Source organism: Impatiens glandulifera, chromosome 1 (genome assembly GCF_907164915.1).
Source record: "Impatiens glandulifera chromosome 1, dImpGla2.1, whole genome shotgun sequence".
NCBI lineage: Eukaryota > Viridiplantae > Streptophyta > Magnoliopsida > Ericales > Balsaminaceae > Impatiens > Impatiens glandulifera.
In genome coordinates, this window is record NC_061862.1 from 95,046,682 (window position 1) to 95,071,951 (window position 25,270).

General features: G+C 26.8%; 1 protein-coding gene across 1 annotated transcript in view; it reads left to right on the plus strand.

Annotated features, from left to right (window-relative positions):
• LOC124919341 (protein misato homolog 1) overlaps positions 1–19,565 on the plus strand; it is a 20,939-nt gene extending 1,374 nt beyond the window's left edge. The window contains exons 3-10 of the mRNA XM_047459562.1: positions 14,539–14,640; positions 15,580–15,625; positions 16,053–16,128; positions 16,526–16,874; positions 17,168–17,417; positions 17,508–17,750; positions 17,832–17,951; positions 18,903–19,565. Coding sequence (XP_047315518.1) covers positions 14,539–14,640; positions 15,580–15,625; positions 16,053–16,128; positions 16,526–16,874; positions 17,168–17,417; positions 17,508–17,750; positions 17,832–17,951; positions 18,903–19,354 — 1,638 coding nt within the window. The 3' untranslated portion in view covers positions 19,355–19,565. The remainder of the gene's footprint in view (positions 1–14,538; positions 14,641–15,579; positions 15,626–16,052; positions 16,129–16,525; positions 16,875–17,167; positions 17,418–17,507; positions 17,751–17,831; positions 17,952–18,902) is intronic.
• Positions 19,566–25,270: the final 5,705 nt, after the last annotated feature.

A 25,270-nucleotide genomic window follows, 5' to 3' on the forward strand; every position in this document is an offset into this window, starting at 1 on the left:
ACCATCTAGACAAAAACAACTTGATGAGTTAAATTGTTAACATTGTTATAAGATATAAACTCCATACATACCATGTGGTTGGCCTTATACCAATCACCAATGAGTAAAGTGAAATCATTAGCAGGTCTGGCATAAGGTACAGGGAATCACAGATCTTGCATACACATTCAATCCCCCGAATCCTCCAGCTGCTTTGTGCATTAACGTCGAAGGGAAGTACGTGTAGGTTCCAATCTGATCCTTGGTTTGAAATTTGTAAGTGTAGTTTGAATTTGGAGGTATAGGGCAATTAGTACCCAAAACCCCATCTTGCCATGAATTCTTTCTCTGCTTAATTCCATTCCTACAAATTTAAATTCAAAGGAGACAGTTAACCTCTCCATTTTAGAACATAAAAACAAAAGCATATGGAACACAATTTCTTCTTTACGAGATTTGTCATTTTCACATTTTGAAATGCGGGATTTCATTAGATTTACACAATACAAACACTACTCCTAAATTAAGTGGAAATTTATGTGATCAATTGTTAATTTGATGTTATCCTCTCCAATTAGTTCTTAAAACAAAAACATAGTTCATGATATTTAAAACATAATAGGGTTACACTAAGATAGCTCAAGTGTCAAAGAGTCTTACCTAAAATATCAAAGATCTAAGGTTCGATTCTCCCTAAAATATTCTGATTGAAAGGGGGTCGTGCTAACTGGGAATATACCCTAGTCACAATTTTTGCACTATAAATTTAATTGTAAATATTGACTAAGATTTCTACTTTTTTAAGATTTACCATTTTCACATTTGGAAAGGCGAGATTTCATTCAATTGACAGTTTGACCCAATACAAACATTACTCATGAAGAGGAGATTTATGTGATCAATTTTTTTAGTTTGATAACTATCCTCTCCAATTAGTTCATAAATTGAAAGGTTAGTTCATACTACACATTTAATTGTATTAAGAAAATATTGACTAGGATTACTACGTTTCAAGATTTCGCGATTTTAAATTTGGGAAGGAGAGATTTCATTGGATTGACATAATACAAACATTAATCCTTAGGAGGAGATTTATGTGATATGTGATTCATTTTTTAGTTTGACAGTTATCTTCCCTAATTAGTTCTCAAAACGAAAACATAGTTTGTTTGTTTTAAATTAGGAAGCTAGCACGATCCCACCTCAACTTAGAAAGCATAGTTGCATTAAAAACATAATTAGATTATTGTACTAAAAATTTAATTGCATTAGGCAATTATCAACAAGGAACATTCCTACTTTTCGATATTTCACATTTTCACATTTGAAAGAGAAGATTTCATTGGATTGACATGATGCAAACATTACTCCTTAAGAGGAAAATTTTGAAAAACTCATTTCAACACGCTTATGAACACCAAAACATGTCTATTCAAGAAAGAAATACGAATTTTGGCCTCATTTGAAAACACTTATCTTTCTGTATCTGGATTATAATTTGAAAATCTCATTTCAACAAACTTATGAACACCAAAACATGTCATATTCAAGAAAGAAAAAAAATCCTAAGTATGGCCTCATTTGAAAACGCTTATTTTCAGTATCTGGATTAGAAAGTGCAAAATTCTATTAAACTAGAAAATGGAAGTATGCTGCTCAATGGATCTAGATCTTCAACATTTTGAACATCAAAACTTAAAGATTATGAGAAAAAAAAGACGAGAGTATATATTACCATGTCAAGAGAAAAGGTGATCCAGATTGTTATCTGACATTGATGCCTATATTATCGTTTGTAACAGTATCAATTTGAGGTCAGGGAATGACCATTGATAAGAATGACCTTCAAACCCACCAAAGCAGGATACAAAAAACAAGTTATTTCATTCTGATTGAGCCAAATTAATCCACCAGTTTTAGAACTTCATGAAGAAAAGAACCTGTTGGGAGGACATTTAGAGGGGAGCAGCAGTTCCATAAGGTAACCCCACCCATGTGAAGTATTTGTAAGGGTTCCTCCTGCTTTTACCAGACAACAGCCGCTCAAAAAAACCAAAATCAGACCATAGCAAATCAAGTCTGACTTAGAAACCTCCCATTATTATGAATAGAAAGAATGAGAAGACCAGTTTCGATCAATGGCAAAGATAAAGAATGAATGGAAAAGCAAAAGAAGAACTCTGTCTTCTTCTTCTTCTTCTTCTTTGACGACTCAATACAGATGGGTCACAATAGAAACCCACAGAGTAAAACACATCAAGGAGGTGATGGGTATATATATGATGCATGTAAAGTCATGATTCTGCGAATTTACGCTTCAACCGCGTGACCATAAAATACTTGTTTCCTTAATGCTTTCTCAATCGCATTCCCTGAAAGACAAAAAAAATGTAATCTTTGGAATTCCCAAATTAGACGACTCTAGAGCGAGAAGCAGGATGATGGGGGATAAAATGGTTAAAAAAAAAACACAGTTTAATATGATTGAAAAAACTACATAAATATTCTTCTCATCATTAAAATATATTTAATAATAAAATTATTAAAAATATCTTAAATAAAGAAAGAAAAGGAAGGAGACATGATAATTCGGGAAATTTGAAGAGATGACCCCTAAAAGAGACATAAACGAGGAAACTTGAGGGTCACTAATTTAAATAGCGCTGGTGATCCTTTTTTTTTTCTGACGAAAATTGTCTCTATTGCCTACGCATTCTCAGCTTGCGTGACGTAATTTTTTTTATTTTTTTATTTTCCAAAATATTTAATTATGAAAGTTTTGGACGAAAATGTCCCAGTTGGGTCACGAATCGCGTCACGCAACCCCAGTGCGTTACGCAATCGCGTCACGCAACTCCAGTGCGTCACGCAACCGCGAGACGAAAAAAAAATTGAAAAAAAATAAAATTCGGTTGCGTTACGCAAGGGTACAATTGCCATTAAAAAAAAGAGAGTCACCAGCGTTATTTAAATTATCCACCCACACAAATTGTAATTCACCCTATTAAAGGGTAATCTGCTCAAATTCCCCTGATAATTGAGTAATAATATAAAAACAGTGAAGGTAAATTTCTTTTATATTATAGCGGGTCAACTTTACAATCCGATTCAAGTATCCATTTACTCTCACACATACCCAAATTAACCACAACTCTCGACTCGACAATCTGGATATTTAAAATTAAGCATCATTTATATATATATATAAATTCTTAAATAACTCTTGAGTTTGAGTTATTATAATAATAAATTGTTTTAAAAATTTTAAGTTGGTGATTTTGAAAATTAATATTTAGTAAGAATATTGGGATTAATCTTATAATGATAAAATAAATTGTATTTATTAAATTAAAAAATATTTTAATATTTAATTAATAAATGTAGTGATATGAATAAAAAATGATCCATGTTTGATTTTAATTGAATTTTTAAAAAAATAAAAATAGCAGCTGAACAAACTTTTTTAGAACTCCCAACAAAACCCAGCTTTAGTTATGTTGGCATTGTGATTTGGGTTTTGTGATGAAAATATTTAAAATCAACATTTCTTATAAAATGTTGTAATGGGCAGGTTTAAAGTTGTTTAAATTGATAACGATTGAGGTCTAACCTCGAAAATTACAAGTTCTATTTAATCACTCTATTTTTATAGTTATTTAAAAGTTTATGATGATTAAAAAAATTAAAGTAAGAGGCCATATATTATGTTTATTGTGTTTAGATAAACTTTATTTAATAAGTTTATAAACTAGTAAATTTTTATTTTGATATTAAATTTAACGCATTTATAAATTATTTTGATTTATATAAATAAAATAAAATTAATTTTTTTTATCACTTATCTGAATAAATGAACTTATAATTCATTCTGTAACTATTTTCTTGTTAGTGGTTGATTTAACATTATTTAATATAATTTTATAAATAGTTATATATAATAATAATATAATAAATAACTAATATTTTTATTCAATTTTAAATATTTATCTAACGTCACAATTTTAATGAAAATTTCCAAATTTTATGGTTTTTCATTTAAAATCTCTCATGACGTAATTTCTCTTTGTTTCATGTTATTCTTAATTTGTTTTTCCATCAATTTAGTTTTCGTTTAGATGAAAGTAAAATATCTTACAAGTGGGTCGATTAATTCTCATAAATTTATCGTTTTGCTTTTAAACACTTTTTTTCATTTTTAATATATATAAACTTTTTTTTTAATAAACAAAAATTATTTTCTTATTTTGTCTTACTTTTAAAAGAACTAATTTGTTTTTTACTTATCTTTAAATTACTTTTTCACTTAATCTATATTCAAATTACATAGATCATTTTTTAAATGCACTTATGCTAGAATGTTGTAGCAAGATATTTATAATATTTAAAAGTTACCTCTTTTATAAAGTTTTATTTTCTGTAACATTCTTGGATTTTATTAATTTATTTTGAGAGACATTATAGTTGATGTGTGATTACCGTTGTATTTCATAAATATTGTTGTGTTTGAATTATTATTTTATTCTTTTTAGAGAGAACAAAATCTTGGTGAAAAAATGTTTTGTGAATATATATATATATATATATATATATAGATATATAATATATATTGTTTTAAAGAATTTCATTCACTAGAAGAGTAACGTTTAAAAAATAAAGAAAAAACATAAAAAAAAAAATATAAACACAATCAAGGACAACAAGGAATAATCTTAAAAAATGACCCAAGAAAAATAAATGTATCAAAGGCCACAAAATAAAATTCTCTAGTCAATCTCCAGACCATTATCATCTTCGAGATCGTCCAAAATAACAACGATACCTCCCTCCACTGATACAATCGACTTGCAATTTTGAATCTCTATCAATGTAGTGATCAAAAACTTTAAAGAATGTTACCGAGTTTTTATTATTGAACACTCTTTGATTCCTCTCAACCAAGCAATCCCCTAATTATGACCAGTAAAAGAAATCACTTTTTATTAAAAGTCAACGAATTACACAAATATGTTGAACCTCCTAGAAGCCCACAAATGTCTTAGACATAATTCAAACAACTTTTAAAGAACACTAGATAAGTCACAAAGTCTCACGTAGTCATTTTCCTCGCACTTTAAACACAATGACAATGAATAACCAAAATAATTCATCTAGGACGAAGTAAGGATGTCCCAATGAATAAGACTATCCAAAAAATGACATTTTGGATGATGATTCGGTGCTCCACAATGCATTCAAATATAAGAATTTTTTTGAACACTTTTTTAAGATTTTTTTTCTGCATTTTGTAGAAAATGAAATCTTTAAAACAACCCCTAATATATATATATATATATATATATATATATATATATATATATTATGGGTTTGTTTTTAAAGAATTTCATTTCACTAAAAGAGTAACGTTTAAAAAAATAAAGACAAAACATAAAAAATAAATATCAACACAATCAAGACAACAAGAAAGAATCTTAAGAAATGACAAAGAAAAATAAATGTATCAAAGGCCACAAAATAAATTCTCTAGCCAATCTCCAGACATTATCATCTGCGAAGATCGTCCAAAATAACAACGATACCTCCACTGATACAATCGACTTGCAATTTGAATCTCTATCAATGTAGTGATCAAAAAACTTTAAAGAAATGTTACCGAGTTTTATTATTGAACACTCTTTGATTCCTCTCAAACCAAGTAATCCCCAATTATGACCAGTAAAAGAAATCACTTTTTATTAAAAGTCAATGAATTACACAAATATGTTGAACCTCCTAGAAACCCCACAAATGTCTTAGACATAATTCAACAACTTTTAAAGAACACTAGATAAGTCACAAAGTCTCACGTAGTCATTTTCCTCGCACTTTAAACACAATTGACAATGAATAACCAAATAATTCATCTAGGACGAAGTAAGGATGTCCCAATGAATAAGACTATCCAAAAATGACATTTTGGATGATGATTCGGTTGCTCCACAATGCATTCAAATTATAAGAATTTTTTTTGAACACTTTTTAAAGATTTTTTTTCTGCATTTTGTAGAAAATGAAATTCTTTAAAACAAATCCATAATATATATATATATATATATATATATATATATATATATATATATATATTATGGGTTTGTTTTAAAGAATTTCATTTCACTAAAAGAGTAACGTTTAAAAAAATAAAGACAAAACATAAAAAAATAAATATCAACACAATCAAGACAACAAGGAAGAAATCTTAAAAATGACAAAGAAAAATAAATGTATCAAAGGCCACAAAATAAAATTCTCTAGCCAATCTCCAGACGTCCAAAATAACAACGATACCTCCACTGATACAATCGACTTGCAATTTTGAATCTCTATCAATGTAGTGATCAAAAACTTTTAAAAAAATGTTACCGAATTTTTATTATTGAAACACTCTTTAATTCCTCTCAAACCAAGCAATCCCCCAATTATGGCCAGTAAAAGAAATCACTTTTTATTAAAAGTCAACGAATTACACAAATATGTTGAACCTCCTAGAAGCCCACAAATGTCTTAGACATAATTCAAACAACTTTTAAAGAACACTAGATAGTCACAAAGTCTCACGTAGTCATTTTCCTCGCACTTTAAACACAATTGACAATTGAATAACCAAATAATTCATCTAGGACGAAGTAAGGATGTCCCAATGAATAAGACTATTCCAAAAAATGACATTTTGGATGATGGATTCGGTGCTCCACAATGCATTCAAATTATAAGAATTTTTTTGAACACTTTTTTTTAAGATTTTTTTCTGCATTTTGTAGATTTTTTTATATAATTTAAGTGATAAATAATTTTGTGTATTAAAAAAAATTACAATGCTTTTTAAATAATTAAAAGAATTTTTTATGTTGATACTTTTTTTGAGAAATGTACTTACGAGCAGTCAATTTTTTTTTTTTAAGAATGTAGCATGGCTAAGTATTTTTGTAATACTATCATTAAAATATATATCACTAATTTTGTAAAAATGAAATGGATAGAAATAACTATAAAAAAAAAGTGATTATATATAATGATTGAAAAAAACAGTATATTGATTGAATATGATTTTAATTATCAACTTATCCTAAGAATGTCAATAAGTAGCTAGTTTGGTTAGTAGATATATTTGTAAAATATATAATGTTTACTATGTAAAAATATTTAAGATTATGATAATCTATCTATCTATATATAATGATGCTTAATTTTAAAGTGTCCGGATTGCCGGGTCGAGAGCTGTGGTTAATTTGGATATATGTGAGAGTAATGGATACTTGGGTCGGATTGTGGGTTGACCCGCCCATAAACTTAAACGGTTAAAAATAAATTAAAATGCTATAGGTATGGTTCGAACTTGCAACCTAACAAAAACAAGTACAATCTTTTAACCAACTAGACTAATAACACTTTATATTTTAAATTCAACCTAAAATTGATAAACGCGTGACATTTTAACAATATAAATTCAACTTTTTAACTAACTAATATATATATATATATATAATGATGCTTAATTTTTAAAGTGTCCGGATTGCGGGTCGAGAGCTGTGGTTAATTTGGATATATGTGAGAGTAATGGATATTTGGGTCGGATTGTGGGTTTAGCCGCCCATAACCTTAAACGGTTTAAAAATAAAAATAAAATGCTATAGGTATGGTTCGAACTTGCAACCTAACAAAATAAGTACAACCTTTTAACCAACTAGACTAATAACACTTTATATTTTAAATTCAACCCAAAATTTGATAAACGTGTGACATTTTAACAATATAAGTTCATATTTTAACTAACTAATCTATATATATGTAATGATGCTTAATTTTTAAAGTGTCCGGATTGTCGGGTCGAGAGCTGTGGTTAATTTGAATATATGTGAGAGTAAATGGATACTTGGGTCGGATTGTGGGTTGACCCGCCCATAAACTTAAAACGGTTAAAAATAAAATTAAAAATGATATAAGTATGGTTCAAACTTACAACCTAACAAAATAAGTACAACCTTTTAACCAACTAGACTAATAACACTTTATATTTTAAATTCAACCCAAAATTTGATAAACGTGTGACATTTTAACAATATAAGTTCATATTTTTAACTAACTAATCTATATATATGTAATGATGCTTAATTTTTAAAGTGTACGGATTGCCGGGTCGAGAGCTGTGGTTAATTTGAATATATGTGAGAGTAAATGGATACTTGGGTCGGATTGTGGGTTGACCCGCCCATAAACTTAAAACGGTTAAAAATAAAATTAAAAATGATATAAGTATGGTTCAAACTTACAACCTAACAAAATAAGTACAACCTTTTAACCAACTAGGCTAATAACAATTTATGTTTTAAATTCAACCCAAAATTTGATAAACGCGTGACATTTTAACAATATAAGTTCAACTTTTTAACTAACTAATCTATTATATATAATGATGCTTAATTTTTAAATTGTCCGGATTGCCGGGTCGAGAACTGTGGTTAATTTGGATATATGTGAGAGTAAATGGATACTTGGGTCGGATTGTGGGTTGACCCGCCCATAAAAATTTTACCCGTAATATTTTTTTTCACGATTTTTTATATTATTACTCGTGCAAATGCACGGGATACATGCTAGTTAAGGTAAAAGAGTTTGATTTACAAGAATAAAGAATTCAAGCTCCATTCTTCAAATAAAATGAAATAAAGATATTTAAGAGTGTTACACAAAAAAAAAAAAAAAAAAACATCTTTAAAATTTAAACCAAATTATGTATATTATTAAAAAAAAAACATAATTAAGTTTGATCAGAACATAATAAAAAGTATTATACTGTTAATATTTAAGTTTGTTTCTTTTTAATATTATATAAAATTATATATATATATATATATATATATATATATATATATAAATTCTTGTAATACCTACTAAGATCATGTTAATTTTAGAGTAATATTAAAGAAATTAAGTCTTCTTTATAAATCGACTAGCTTTTTTTTTTTTTAATATAGATTTAACAATACCCAATAATAATAAAGTTTTTTTAATATGTAATTTTAAATTATTAAACTAAAAATATTTAGATTAAAATTAATTTAATAAATATTTTAAATAAGGCATAAATAAAATTTTAACAATATTGTTTAAAAATTCACTCCAAAAACAATTTTATTTATCTTTCAAAATATTAGATAGAATTTAATTAGTTAATTTGATTTGTTATTTCTATTATTATTGTAAAACTTAAATAAATCACTATAAAAAATTACATAAAATTTTAATTCTTTTTTATTAATTTTTATAAATTAATCATAATATTTATCCTTTAAATTCTTGTTGTTTAGATTTTATAGATATTATTTATATGAGATATATAATACAATGGAATTTAATGTATTATTGAGGAAAAAATACAAAAGAAAGGAAGAAGAATTGAAAAAAGCAGTAACCTTGCTTAAAGTTTTGATATATTAAATTAAGTAGGCAATATATTAAATATATTAGTATAAAAATATATACAAAATATTATTTATCTATAAATATTTTAGATAAAATTAATATTATTTAAATTTAATTAATTTAAAATTAGTTTTAGTTTGTGAAAGTTAAGTTTAATCTAAACTTAATGTTAATATATATTTTATCTCATCGGCACCCATTTAACTTCTCCATTGATTCTCATCTCATGACTCTCACTTTTTCATATACCTCTTTTATCTCATCGGCAAAGCACTCACCAATCTTAGTCGACCTCAATTGATGACACACCTCTTGTTTCTCGTCAAACTCAACCACTAACTCCAATTGAATCTCATCATGTGACTCACAATTTTTCATATTTCTCTTTATCCTCTCGGCAAACCATCCACTGGCCCTAATATTGTGACTCCGACTTTTTCCTATGCATCTTTTATCTCTCGACAAACCACTCGCAAATCTTAGTCGACCTCTCTTTAACTCTCTCTTCAACAAATCAACAATCAATCTCAATTGATCAAACACTTCTTATACATCGTCAAAACCCAACCACTAATCCTCCAACTGACCCTCATCTTGTGACTCACTTTTTCATGTCTCTTTATCCCTTTATATGCCTCATTATACCCTCGACAAACCATCCATTAACCATAATCTTGTGACTCACACTTTTCATATGTTTCTTTATCCCTCGATAAAGCACTCACCAATTTTAGTCGACCTTTGTTTTACTCTCATTTCAACAAATCAACAACCAATCTCAATTGATCACACACTTTTTATTCATTGTCAAAACTCAATCACTAACCCTCCAACTGACCATCATCTTGTGACTCACACTTTTTCATGTCTCTTTATCCTATCATATGCCTCTTTATACTCTCGACAAACCACACACTGACCATAATCTTGTGACTCACACTTTTTCATATGTCTCTTCATCCTTCGATAAAGCACTCACCAATCTTAGTTCTCCTCACTTCAACAAATCAACAACCAATCACAATTGATCACAGACCTCTTATCCAACGTCAAACCAACCACTAACCAAAAATTAACATCTATCTCGTGACCTCAAACTTTCAAATGCTCTCCAAACTAACCACTAATTCTGACATCACACTCGATAAATCATGCACCCACCACCCGAACTCCATCTCGTAACCCCACACTTTTAAATTCTCGTCAAATCAACCATTAATTCCGACCTCACACTTTCAAATATCTCGTATTCTTTGTTTAAAAGTTGTACCACCATATATTATAGTCAAAAATATATTCTTGAAAATCTAAATTTACATGTTTTAGGATTCAAACCCTCACTTGAGATTGTTGAAATAATTTTATTATTTGATATTTAATATTATTACTAATTAATTAATTTTTATATTTAATAAAAAATTATATATATATATATATATATATATATATATATATATGATGAGAGAAAAAATGTATGATAAAAGATAAAATGTATTTATATAAAATTAATGATGAAAAATAATATAATATATGTAACTACATTTAATATTTAATATTTAATATTTAATATTTATATATATATATATATATATATAATGTTTTTATAAATTATAATTATTGATAAGATAATATATATTTTATATGATTAGTGAGAGAAAAAAATATAAGATAAAATATATTTATTTATATGGTAAAGAAAAAAAGAAAAAGTTAGTTAAAAAAGTTTAATTTATATTGTTAAAATATCCCGCGTTAATCAAATTTAGTGTTAAATTTAAAATATAAAGTCTTATTAGTCTAGTTGGTTAAATGGTTGTACTTGAACATATAATATTTTTAATTTTTAATTTATGAACGAGTCAACACACAATTCAACTCAAGTATTTATTTACTCTCATATATATCTAAATTAATCATAACACTCCACCCGACAATTCAAACACTTTAAAATTAATCATCATTAAAATCCTAATGTAAATTCCAATTTAAAACAAGTAAAAACAACCTACAAATATGGCTTTAAAAGCTCCTTGCCAAAACAAAACTGTACTATAATGGATTTGAAATTAAGCAACATAAGAGAGTATTGTCCAAAACTAATTTTACTCGCTCTGTAATATCATGTTAAATCAATAAGTTTTATTAAGAAGTAAATAAATATAACCCACTAAGGTAGTTAAGTGGTAAAAGTCGATTTAAGAGACCAAAAAATCACAGATTCGATTCCAACTAAAAGCGCTTTGATTTTAAGCGGGAAGTCATGACTGTGGGGTGTCATTCTAGTTATTCTTCGTTTTAAAAACAATATAAAATAAAATAAAATATGTTAAAAGTTAAGTAAAAAAAACTCTAGTCAATTGTTTGATTATTTAGAAATTTTTATCACATTCGTGATTGAAGAAAAATCAATTTATTTGAACTTTTAATTTATTGAATTAATATAATATTGTTTTGTATTTAAAATTTAAATAAATAAAATAAAAATATTTAATATTTTAGTGAATGAATTGATTGAAAAATATGATTATAGTATAGATTTTAGATAAAAATTCTCAAATAAAAAAAAAATTAAAGCAACTCAAAAGTGTTATGTTTTATGAATATTTTTCTTAGATTCTGAGATTGATTCTGTCAGATGGTAAATTTTGTTTTCCTTGTTAAATAGATAAGTGTGTTTGCGAGTTATGTGTTTGACTCGTAAGGAATATTCGCATCCTGAAAGAGAATCGAAACTCATTGTTCTATCAAATAATAAAAAAAATATCAAATAAACCTTCCGCCCTTATTAATTAAAATTGGGTTATGAAAATATATTCTTAAGCAACCCACCATGCATATTTATCATTTAGGGGTTTATCATTTAGAGCTTGTTTGAGGAATGAATTATTGGGATGTTAAGGGGAGGAGGTGTGTTTTATCTCCCACTAATCTTGTTTGAAATTAAGAAAAAATCAATTTTTTAATTTTCATCAATAATTCCATCTCTCACTTTCTCCTCTCTCAATACATTTTACAAATATATTAATTTAATTTATATTTAAATAAAATTTAAAATATAATATAATAAAATAAATATTAAAAAATTATAAATATATTAATATTAACTTTTATTAATTCATAAATAAAAATTTAAATGAACACTAGTTTTATAATTATATTTTAAATAGTATATAAATAATTTTATAATTATAATTTAAATATTATATAAGATAATATAGTATATTATAATTTTATTTATATTGTGTATTTATTTTTATTTAATATAATTAATATAAAAAAATTACATGAAATAAATTTTATAAGATAATAATAAATAAAAAAAAAATTATTTTAGTATTTATTTAGAAGGATGGTTTAAAGTTAGTTATATAAAAAGATGAATAAATTTTTTTATACATATTTAATTTAAATGAGATATAATTATAAATTGATTAATATTTTTTATTTAAATATATTTAACTTTATTTTCTAGCATAATTATTTATTTAAATTAATTTAAATTTTAAATGGTATATTAGTAAGTTAGAAATTTATTTATATTTTGATTTTTTTATTTAATATAATTAATATTTTAAAATGAAATAATTTATTAATTTAATTTATATGAAAATAAATATTATAATGTAATAAAATAAATATAAGATATATATATTAATATTATTTTTAATAATATAAAATAAAATATTTAATTAAAGTATAATTTTAATTAAGAAAAATTAATAAAATAAATAATTTGATTTGAGATATGATTGCTGGATTTTGAGATCCATATAACCCAAGATCAAATAAATCAAATCTTTTGAATAATCAACTAATTACTTTATATTTCTTTATTAAATATATTTATACTTTTAAGTATTTTTATTTAATTAATTCAGTTTTCAATAATTTAAATATATTTTTCAATAATTTAAATTTATTTGCAATAACTCATCCATTCTTTGATTAATCTTTTTGGATATGTTATTTCTTTTAAGTTTTTCTAGTAAAGACAACATTTTATATCATGTGATGATCTTGAAAGTTAGTGAACAAAAAATATGTATATACTTCTAGGTTTAAAAAACTAAGATATATAATATTATAACATAAAAAATTATACAAGATTAGTGTAACATAGATGATTAATTGATTATATAGACAATTGTAGATTTTAAGTTCAAACTAATAAGTATTTATTTTTAAATTTTTCTAAAAGAGGACCTCACTTTAGGAATGCTAAATTAGGGAGAGGTGTTTATAAATTTTATTCATGAAATATTTTTTTACTGCCATTCCTCAAACATTTGCAACATATTCCATACCCAAATAATATTTATATTATATATATTTACACAAATAACCCAAAATAAATAATTCCAAAATAAGTTATTTGAATTTATTATAAAAGTTGGTGTGTTTTAGAATAAATAGGGTTTTTTAACATATTATGTGAAAGATAATTTATTTGTATAAAATAATTAAAATATTATAAAAAATATATTTAGTTTATAATTTTAATAATTTGATAATAAAACAAATAAATTTTTAATTTTTAAAAAATTATAAATGACTAGATTTTATTTGAAATAATTTATTTCAAATAAAACCTATAACATAAATGTTTAATAAATCATTATCTTATAATCAATTATTTTATCATTGATTAATTCAAATTATCTATAAATTTATTTTTGTTTTTGTTTATGACTGAGAATTTATTTTTATATATTTAACAGGATTAATATAATATATATATATATATTTATAAAGAAAATTAGGTCATATTAATCTATTAGATTCTAATTAATATATATATTAAACTTAAAAATTTTGTAGGCACTAAGGTCACATGTCGAAACGAAGCACAAGACGAAAAATATACTACACATGGTAGAAAATCGCGGATAGTGATTGTTTTTAACATGTAACATCAAGTTAGATTAAAAAAGAAGATGAATCAAAATACTGTTAGGCTCATGTTTGTCAATTTGCAAGTTTATATGTGTAAGTAACTGGTGATGGTGTAATGTAGCTTCATTCTGTTTCAAATGTATTTTTACCTCAGTGTATTTTTTGTATTCAAAAACATTCTAAAATATCATTATTGTGTTGATTATGAAGGATGAGTTACTTGGATTGGCTGAGGACCCTCACAGTAATGAAGTATTCAGGGGGCAATATCTTGACATGGATGTACTATATCGTGCTGGCGAAACGCAACAGGTGGAAATAACTTTTTCCAAACTTTTGTGATATTTGATTTTAGCGCGAAGACAGATCAATAACAGTTGTCATGTAAAACTTCCATAATATTTGTTAGTTAATGATTCGATGGAAGAAGTCATTGATGCTGAGATGTTGGTTTGTATAAATCTTATCCAAATAATCTACAACAAACAAGGCCTTAGTTTCCAAATGGTTAGCCTTGAAATCTGCACCATGCATAGATATATATATCACTGAGGGAATAATTTGCAAGGATGGTTTGTCGTACATCATCAAGTATAATAAGATATCAGTAGACTTCTATACTTTATTGGATATGAATGATTCCTTAATTTGTATTTTCTTGAAGTTAACTTCTGTTGTCTGAACTTTTGTTCTTTCTAATTTGTATTGCATGGCGAACACCAACCCATATTTCTGACGTTTTTTAAGGATAATGAATTTTATGTTTTATCTTTTGATGAGCAGTGGAGTGTTCTAGAGCTTTGGTTATACCATTATTTAGGATCTGTTATGCTACCACATTTGACATGTTAATTCATCGGTTACTTGGCTTAGTGCCAATTTGTTGGACTCTGAGTTCTAGCTTTGTGGTACAATTCATATAACTTATTTTACTTTTTAGAAAGGAAAAACAGTTGGAAACATTTCTTTATTTCATGTATATCATCTGTATGTGACAAAGGAGATCAAATTTGAAAACAAAACTTGGTTAGGCACAAATTAAAAAATTTAGTTCCGTTTTCTCATTTGAATCCAAATCTAAAAATAGAAAGTGTCACATCAACCAATCTTAGTATTTTGTCTTGATTACTCTTATATCTGCCTGAAATTTTATATGCTTTGTTAGTCTTTGTTTTCTGCTTCTTAAGAACAATGTTTGATACATATCACATTTATCTCATGTTTGTTTATGGTGCTTCTGATGGTGTACAGGGCATTTCTACATATACACCTCGTGTGCTCTCAATTGGTCTTCAAGGTAGCCGCTGTACTTTTAATCGATTATTTGCCTAGCATATCGTTTTCAAAAAGTTATCACATCTTGTGATATTAGCTCATTGAAGCAAACATTTCAAATTGCTGTTTGTGCATATAGGACCTTGTGAGCTTTTATGAAACTATGTCATATGGTCTGTTGCCATTTGTAAATGTTTACATCAGATCTGATGGATTTGTAAGACCTCTTACAATTTCAGGGTCACTCCTTTCTTTGTTATTTTTTGACTTTTATTTCCTTTTCTTCATTTTTTTATTTAACTACGTTACTCTTTATTTAAATTCCATTTGAAACAAGCTCAGCGTCCTTTGGAATGAAATTAATCTTTCTTCTTTAAAAAAAATAAAAATTAGCGTACTCTTCCCTGTTATTGGGGTTCTTGTATGATATTCTCCTTCAATATCTGTAGGCTCACTTGGGTCCATGAGTTCGCAAGGTACGTTGTACAATGAAGATCCGCCAGTCTCTTTAGAAGTTCCCACATGGTTAGAATTGGATTTTTTTTTTCACATTGATAATTTCTTTTATATCCTGCATTATAGAAACTATCTCTACCAAGTTACAACATTGTCCCAATTTGGAAACACTTTATTTTAGTTTCTAATATAGTAGGATCAAGATAAAAAAAAAGTTTTGAAACAAAATTTAGTTCCAAATTATTTTAGTTGTTTAAATTTTATTATCCAGATTTGGACACACCTCATTTTTCTTTTGTATCCGGATCCAGATGGAAAACAACCAATACATTTTTTAATTTGTTAGTAACTAAGTTTATTTTCCAAACATAATCTCATCTAAGTACACTACTGGATCGATAATTTTTGTATTCATGTGTTTCCAAATTGAATTATGTATTACACATTTTCCTTTTATTGTTGGCAGGACTGGCAATATATCCACCCAAGCATCTGAAGCGCAAAAGAAAAACCTGTTCTTGCAAAGTTTATATGAAGAACATACAAATAATGACGTCAACAGCCAAAATAATGGTTCTAGCAAAATTCAGGACAAGGACATGGTTGAAAACCTCGAGAATGTTGTTCAATATTGGACAGACTACTCAAAAGTCCATTATCATCCCAAAAGTCTTTATGAATTAAACGGACTATGGGTGGAACCTCACCAGTTCGACAATTATGGTGCCGGAAAGGATGCTTTTCACGAGGGCTTGAGGGGAGAAGAAATGACTGATAGACTCCGTTTTTTCATTGAAGACTGCGACCATATCCAGGCATGTTATGGAAATCATTTTTATCTTCTTTCATGTGCTTTTTTACCAACTAAAGATACCAAAGTTGTCGCTGGAAACATACAAGTCTTTGAATGTTATGTCAAAGTTGGAGCCAATTCTTGACTTCCAAATCTAGATCCAGATGAGAAACATCCAATATAAATTTATGAACATGTGACTAAATTTAGTTTCCAAACTTAATATCATCCAGATACGTTTCTGGATCCAATATTTTTGTTCAGGTGTTTTCAAATGGGGTATTGGAAAACTCAATGCATATTATTTTTTTCCAGGGTATTCAATTTATTGTTGATGATTCAGGAGCATATTCTGGTATGGCTGCAGATTTCTTGGAGAACATTGCAGATGAATACTCAAACACCCCCTTATTACTATATGCGGTCAGGCCACCACACACACATATAAACCCAAGAAGCATGAAGGAAAGAATACTCCAGAACCTTCACGATGCAGTTTCGTTTTCTAAATTATCTTCCTTCACTAAACTAATTGTACCTGCTGGCTTACCATCCTTGAGTGGAAGTAAGAACAAGATATTAGCTTAATAATTTCATCCTATTTCTTGTTTTGACACTGCCAAATATCTGATTCTTCCGTTTGATCCATCTTAAGGTAAAGCTTCCAAGTTTCTCAGTATAAAAGACGAGAAACCTTATCACACAAGCGCAATTTATGCATCTGCTCTACATTCTCTATCATTACCTTTCCGAATAAGTCCCACTGGCCCAACTGATGTAGCTTCTCACACATACGGTGCCTTGTCTATGGGTGAGGCGATACAAATATTAAGTGGTCAAGCTAGGCAAAATATTGTCCAAATTCTGGATGTTGCCATGCCAGCACCTTCCTTGACTGGTATAGTTTCGAGTTTTCTTTTCAAAATTTTGAGTTGAACTTTCAATTAATATTTAACAAAGTTAGATTTATCAAAATCAGGGGAACATGGGTATTCAAGTTTGTTGGCAAATTTGCATCCTTTGACCTCTGAAACTGCTGAAGATGCGGAGGATATGCAAGCAACTGAATCAGTAATTATTCATGGTGCCCGTGGATCAGGTTTTTCATTTGCTTACAACTTCTACATTTTAGGTTTTACATAGTCCGTGATCTTGGTTTTCATTTGATTAGGAAACACTGATGTTTCTGGATTTTGGCAGACAGCCATTAAATAATTGAATGTGTTCGGTTAAGTTTAAATAGATTCCCTTTTCAAATATGATCCCTTCTGGATTCACACCTGGATGAGAATATGAAATAAATGATGTTTTCAAATGAAGCATATAGTTAAGCTAATCGATGATACATTCTTTTTAGCTATTAGAGTAAAATGTGTTAAAACATTAGGTTTGCTAATTATTAATTGACAATGACGAGTCAACCAATTTAAAGTGACTTGATCGATGAGTGAACAACTTTCATATTGTTCTAAACTTTTTATAAAAATTGTTTGTATTATTATTGGATTCTTTCGATCAACTCTATTAATACAAACATTAACAATTAGGACTTGTTTGATTTATCTGGATAACCATTTCAAACTAGCTATTATCCCATTGCAAATCATTTAAACCACAAACAATCTATACTTTATTCTTTATAACATTATAAAATATTAAATATGCTTTGTTAAAAAATAATACGCAAGCTGTCTATACTCTATTCCAAGTCATGAACATGTCTCTTTGGCTAGAGTCAATGTAAATGTTTAAAATATTACATATTTTTTTATAGATATGGATTTGATTTGATCTAATTACTCTTCTAGTGTATCACATTTTCATAAAATCTTCTTAAATTCCATTCTCATCTCCATTTACATGAAACCAATCTTTCCGTAACAATGACACTTGAATGCTGAAACTATTTACAACCGTAAAAGGTTTATACAGTTAACTAAGGCCTTGTTGATTGAATAGGTGGTTATTTTAACTTAATCTCAAATATCTTTCTTAGTTGCTAGTTTTTTTCATTTTGATCTTTCTAAACATCTTTATTTTGTTCTCTCAGAAGGCCATCCAGCTAAACTTTCTGAAGTGAAGGATGCAATTGAAGCTGCTTATGAACATGCTTCAACAAGACCTAGATTTTCTCACCTCTCTATAGCTTCATGTCCTCTTCCTATCCCGCTACCTTTTCCTTCTATTTTCAGAAACATGGTTGGCCAGAATGGGCAGATCTTAAGTGGACCCATTTCGGGTTGTAGCCAATCAAAGGGATCACTTGATGTTCATTCCATGCCAATGGCAGCAAGACTTCGATCTAGCACTGCTGTTTTGCCGTTTCTGGAGAACAGGTTAGGGAATCTTCGTAGATTTGGCACTGAAAGAGGTGCCATGGGGGCAGAGATTCTCAGGAGCTGGGGTTTTGGAAAAGATGATATTGATGAAGTGGCGGAGACTCTTTCTCGTATGGTTATGAATCTTGATCCTCCTTCAGAAGGGTCGTCTGATTCGGACTGAGTATGGATTGTAATCAGTAGTGGCTATGTTTTTGGCATACATTGTTGGGTTGTTTTTATTTTTTTCGAAATGGCGGTTTAGTGGTTTGAATCTAGAACTGATGTGAAATTTAAGATAGAGTAATACAATAAGACACATAGGCCTTCTTGTGGCTTGCTCACTCAAGACTGTATTGTAATGTTTGATTTTATTTGAAACATAAATGTTATAATATAGAGTTTACTAAAATCTATTATCCCTTTTAAACTCATTAAATATGAGTTTTTTTTAAATAATAATTTTAAAAGAATAATGTAATATATTATTATTTATATATATAATTAAGTAAAAAAAATAGTTTAAATAATAATAATAAACAATAAAATAAAAACAAGTAATAGTTATATATTAGATATATGAGTTAATTTTGAAGAAATATAAACTTATTTTTAAATTTAAAAATATAATTTATTTTATTTTATTCTTACTTTTATTTCAATTTAAAATGTTTTGAATGAGAATTGAAATTATAAGAGAGTTATTTTATTTTTATAAAATTAATGGTAAAAATTTAGTATTCTTTAAATTTGAGGTTAGCTTTGTAATAAATTAACAAGATAGTATAAAGTAAATTAAGAGATAATTTAAAATTTTTGAATTTTACTATAAACTTAGTGAAAAGAGACATTACTATTAGGGAGATTTAAAATATATATAATTGGGATTAAGCTTAGGGAGATTATTTAATCTTTGATCCAAAATTTTAATATTGATTTTATTGTCATCATGAAAATTTTATTCTTTCCTAAACATTGAACCTTACTCAACTACAAATAAAATATTTGACAATTATTCACCAGCCACTGTCTCATTAATTTCAATAAGAATAAACTCTTTTAACTATTTAGAATATGTTGAATTTAAATATGAGGGGTTATTTCATTAATATTCTAACCAGAATAACTATTTGTGTAAACTATATATTTTCTTCAAAAACCATGACAAATCAAGCCGAGTCTACAAACCTATAACGAGGATATGAGTTAAAAAAAATTAATTTAAAACATTTTTAATGTGAATTGTGTTCTCTCATGCAAATTTATTTTCATTTAAATTACCTTAATAAATTATTGGAAAAAGTTCATTGAAAAAAAGTTCATTTAAATGTATATACTTGTAAAGTAAAGTAATGATAGGGGAGCTAAAAATTTATAACGAATGAGGCAGCTAACGACGTGAGTGCTGATTAGACATGCTGAGTATTTATTTATTTCTCTTTTATATTTATTAATAATATTCCATCTCTTCTTATTAATTACATTTTCTCCCTCCCTCCCTCTTAAATAAGACGTATTCAATAAAAATATTCATTTATTATTATTAAAAAACACTTAATAGTTTATCTCTTTAATTTTTATTATTATAAATATTTTTTTAAAATTATTATAAATGTCACTATAAACACGCATTTTAATTATTTTTACCTTTCATAATTTGTTTTCTTTTATTTATTAAAAAATATAAAATTTATTTTCAATAATAAAAATACTCAAATTAAAATAAATAATAATTAATTATGTTAATTAAAATTTATATATAAGAGAATAAAAAAAAATATTTTTTAATTCAATTAGTTAATTCTATCATCTATCAATTTAATAATATATATTAATAATAATAAAAACAAAAATTATTAATCATTTTACTCAACTGATTGATTCTCTTTTTTAAACTCTTAAGTGTTATTTCTCTCTCTTTTCTCTCCTTAAAAATCTTTTTCTTTTCATGTATGTTTATCTTCCGGAATTTATTAGAAACTCAATCAACTATTGAAGCTCAATCAACTACATAAATGTCAATCAACTACAAAGCTCAATCAACAACATTCAGCTAGCACACCATGTTAGTTATTCTCTCTTAGTGGTATTTTATCTATGTTGAATATTAGTTTTCGGTGATTTGAGTTGTATCTAAAACATCATTAAAACAATTTGTTGAGCAGTATGATAATGCTTTGAAAAGTAAGATTGAAAATGAAAAAAAATTGGATTTCATTTCTTTCAATTCAATCATGCCCGTAATAACTGGTTATCCTATTGAGAGACAATTTCAAAGTGTGTACACTAACACGATATTGAAATTGTTTCAAGATGAATTAAGAGGATTAATGTTTTGCAATGCCTCACTAGTAAAAGAAGAAGAAACAACTTTGATATTTGAAGTAGTAGAGACTATGTCGGGGACAAAAGGAGAACCCCTACGAAAAGTTTGTTTTGTGGTACATTACACTGGATTAGACTGTCAAGTTAAGTGTTTGTGCCGACTATTTAAGTTTCAAGGAATTTTATGTAGACATGTGATCTCCGTATTAATAATGAATGGGGTGTTTGAGGTTCATATGAACTATATTATGGAGAGATGGTGCAAAAATATAAAGTGTGGGTATCAAAATATCACTAACCTATATGATGATCATAGTTGTGATGATGTCAGTTATCGACGCAAAATTCCCACTCCATTGATATATGAGATTCAACACCTTAGGGAGAAAAATGACGAAGGTTGTTCTATTTTGGTGGATATTTTGAAAGATGCAAAAGACAAACTAATTGCAATTGATTTTGAGCATTCAAGTGCTCAAAATGATTGTGATTTGATACCAATTACTAACGATGGTGAAAAGCTTAAAGGAGTGACAATATCTAGTGTAAAAACAATACACTCTCCACTAATAGTACGAGCGCGAGGTCGTCCACCCACAAAGAGAAAATAATCTGTTATTGAACAAATTGTGAAGAAATCGATTACAAAAGCTCGAAAAAAGGTTTGATTTATTATGTTTTAGACAATTATTTTTAGTATTAAATTATATTAATTTTATTTTAAATTATATATTGTTTCTCATTTGTCTTGTAGAAATGAAGTTTTCGATGTCAATATGTTGACGATAGAAGACTCGTGAAAACTACTATTGCGTGATGATTAAAGACAATTTATCGATTATATTATGTTGTTTGATTTTCTAAAAGTAGATGTTATGATATATTTTGGACCATGTTTTTGGTAAGTTTATTTTATTGATACTTTTTAATTAAATTTTGTAATTTATTAATATAAAATAGTAAATTAACTCAAGTAAATATTTTTAATTAAATATAACACAATTAATTATTATTTATTTTAATTTGAGTTATTTTTATTATTGAAAATAAATTATATATATTTTTTAATAAATAAAAGAAAACAAATTATTGAGAGAGAAAAATAATTAAAATGCGTGTTTATAGTGACATTTACAATAATTTTAAAAAAATATTTATAATAATAAAAATTAAAGAGATAAACTATTAAGTGTTTTAATAAATATAAAAATGAAATAAATAAATAATGAGTCAGCATGTCTAATCAGTACTCCACGTCGTTCCGTGTTCGCTGCCCCATTCGTTACAAATTTTTCGCTCCCCCTATAATTACTCATACTTGTACAACTAGCTCATTTAGACGTATGAACTAATAAAAAATTATTTAAATATACTATTAAAAATTGGCTCTAGCCTCTTTTTGATAACCATGGTTAATTGATTTTTAAAAACTTAATATTTATTAATTAATTATTCATTTTCTCTCTTTTTTTTAATTAATTAATTAATTAATTTACCTTTTTTACCTTTTCTTTTGTCTATTCCTTTTTATTAATTAATTAATATATTTATCTCTTTTTACTATTTTTTTATTATTTAATTATTATTTTTTCCATTATTTTGTTTCTTTATATATCAACATAGATTATTTTAAAATTAGTTGGTCTATCTTGAGACTAATACTTGAATATTTTAATGTATAAAGTAGTTAATGTTTTGATACTCTAGTATTTTCATATTTTGCTCAAGTATTTTTATTAAATAATTATTTGTATAATCTTTTTTCAAGGAATTTTATTTGCTGGGCAAATTGTTCTTCCACAAGATTAACACAAAATATGTACTTGTCATATTTATTGTAAATTGGAGTAAAAATCAAAAGGAAGACAAATTGATATATTGTTCTATAAACTAGCTAATTAAATATTATAGTATCCTTAAAAGAGACCAAATAATTTTAAAATAATCTAAGTTGACATAATAAGAAACAAAATAGTATAAAAAATAAAATAATTAAATAACAAAAAAAATAGTAAAAAGAGATAACGGAATTAATTAATTAATAAAATAAAAAATTAGAAAAAAATAGAAAAAAGAGATAAATGAATTAATTAATAAAAAGGAGAGAGAGAAAATAAATATTAAATTATTAAATTAAAAAAAATTAATCAGAGTTATTAATAGAGACTAAATAAGTCAATTTTTTGATAATACGTACGTTTAAATGAACTTTTATTAATTTATATGTCTAATTGAGACAGTTGTACCAATATCTACGAGCTTTTTTCTAAAATTATTTTTTATTATATATATATATATATAAATAAAAGTAAAATGAAACGACCCAACCAAAAATCAAATAAATAAAAGAAAGACAAAAATGAGGTGGTTTTAAAACAACATTATTATATTAATCTAAAATTATTTTAATCAAATATTTTAAATCATCTTCTAATATTAAATTAAACGTGTAATAACTAAATAAATTATGTTAATCATATATTTATTTTAAAACTTTATTTATAATAACAAAAAGGTATAATAAACTATCTTAACCAAACATTTAAGGGATTAACGGAATCGTTATGGCAGTTGTACCAGATTCTGCATATCATTCACTATCTTTAAAATAAAGATAAAATACCAACAAATGAATGAATTTAGACTTTATCAGGTTCTGTATCCTCAAATCATTTTGGAGATGATGAACAGTCTTTCTCCATATTTAATTTATACTGTAGCATCGGCAAGACATAAAATATTATTATTTCTCTTTCATCTCTTCCTATCCCGCCAAATGAGTTCATTCTCCCGCTAAAATGCCATCAACATTAACTCTCAATAACTAATATTTAACATTATCTCTCAAAGAATTAATTCATCTCCCGTTCTCTCACAGGTAATATTTTATCCCCCTGTTGATTCATCTCCCATCATCGTAATATTTCATCTTCCTTTCTCTAACAATTTTTCTTATACTCTTCATTTATTATTGTTATTGTTTGCGATGTTCTCTGTTTCATTCACTTTTATTTTATCTGTTTAATTTGATTCATCTCTCATAGTGCTAGAACGATTAAGAACAAAAAGATTATTGAGTATTTTTGAGATTGTTGTGTTTGACCACCTGTTTGTGTCATAGTGTACTAGAATGGTTTACAAACAAGAAGATTCATGAGTTTTGTTAATTCATGAGTTTTGTTAATATTATTGTGTTTGACTTAAAATTGGATTCTAAATGTTTATAAAATGTTTGATTTCCTTTTTGAAATCATTTACTTTTGACATTTAGGTATGAATAACAATATTTATGGTATTTCCCCAATTATAAATATGGCAAAAGGACTAGATGGTGAAGTGTATGGTGAACCCTACCAATCCCAGATTAGTGATGATCATTACTCTCAACTTATGCCATCATATAGTCAAATTATCCCTATTGAGTTGAAAGAGTTAGAGACGGATGATCCTTGCAAAAAATTCATTCGAACTAAAAACTTTTCTCCGGAGGAGGACCTTGTTGGTTTCAGCTTGGCTTAACACAAGTATTGATCCAATTATTGGGACAGATCAAACAAATATTCAATATTGGAGAAAAGTAGGGTCATACTATAAGGCAGCCATAGAAAATACAAAGTATGGGCCACGGACAGACAAATCTCTTACAAATCGATGGAGTACAATCCAACAAGCTGTAAATAAGTTTTGCGGCTATTACACACAACGAGAAGGAAGTCTCCGTAAATCTGGTGATACCGGCATAGACGTGATATATAATTTTGGCAGTTCATGAAAT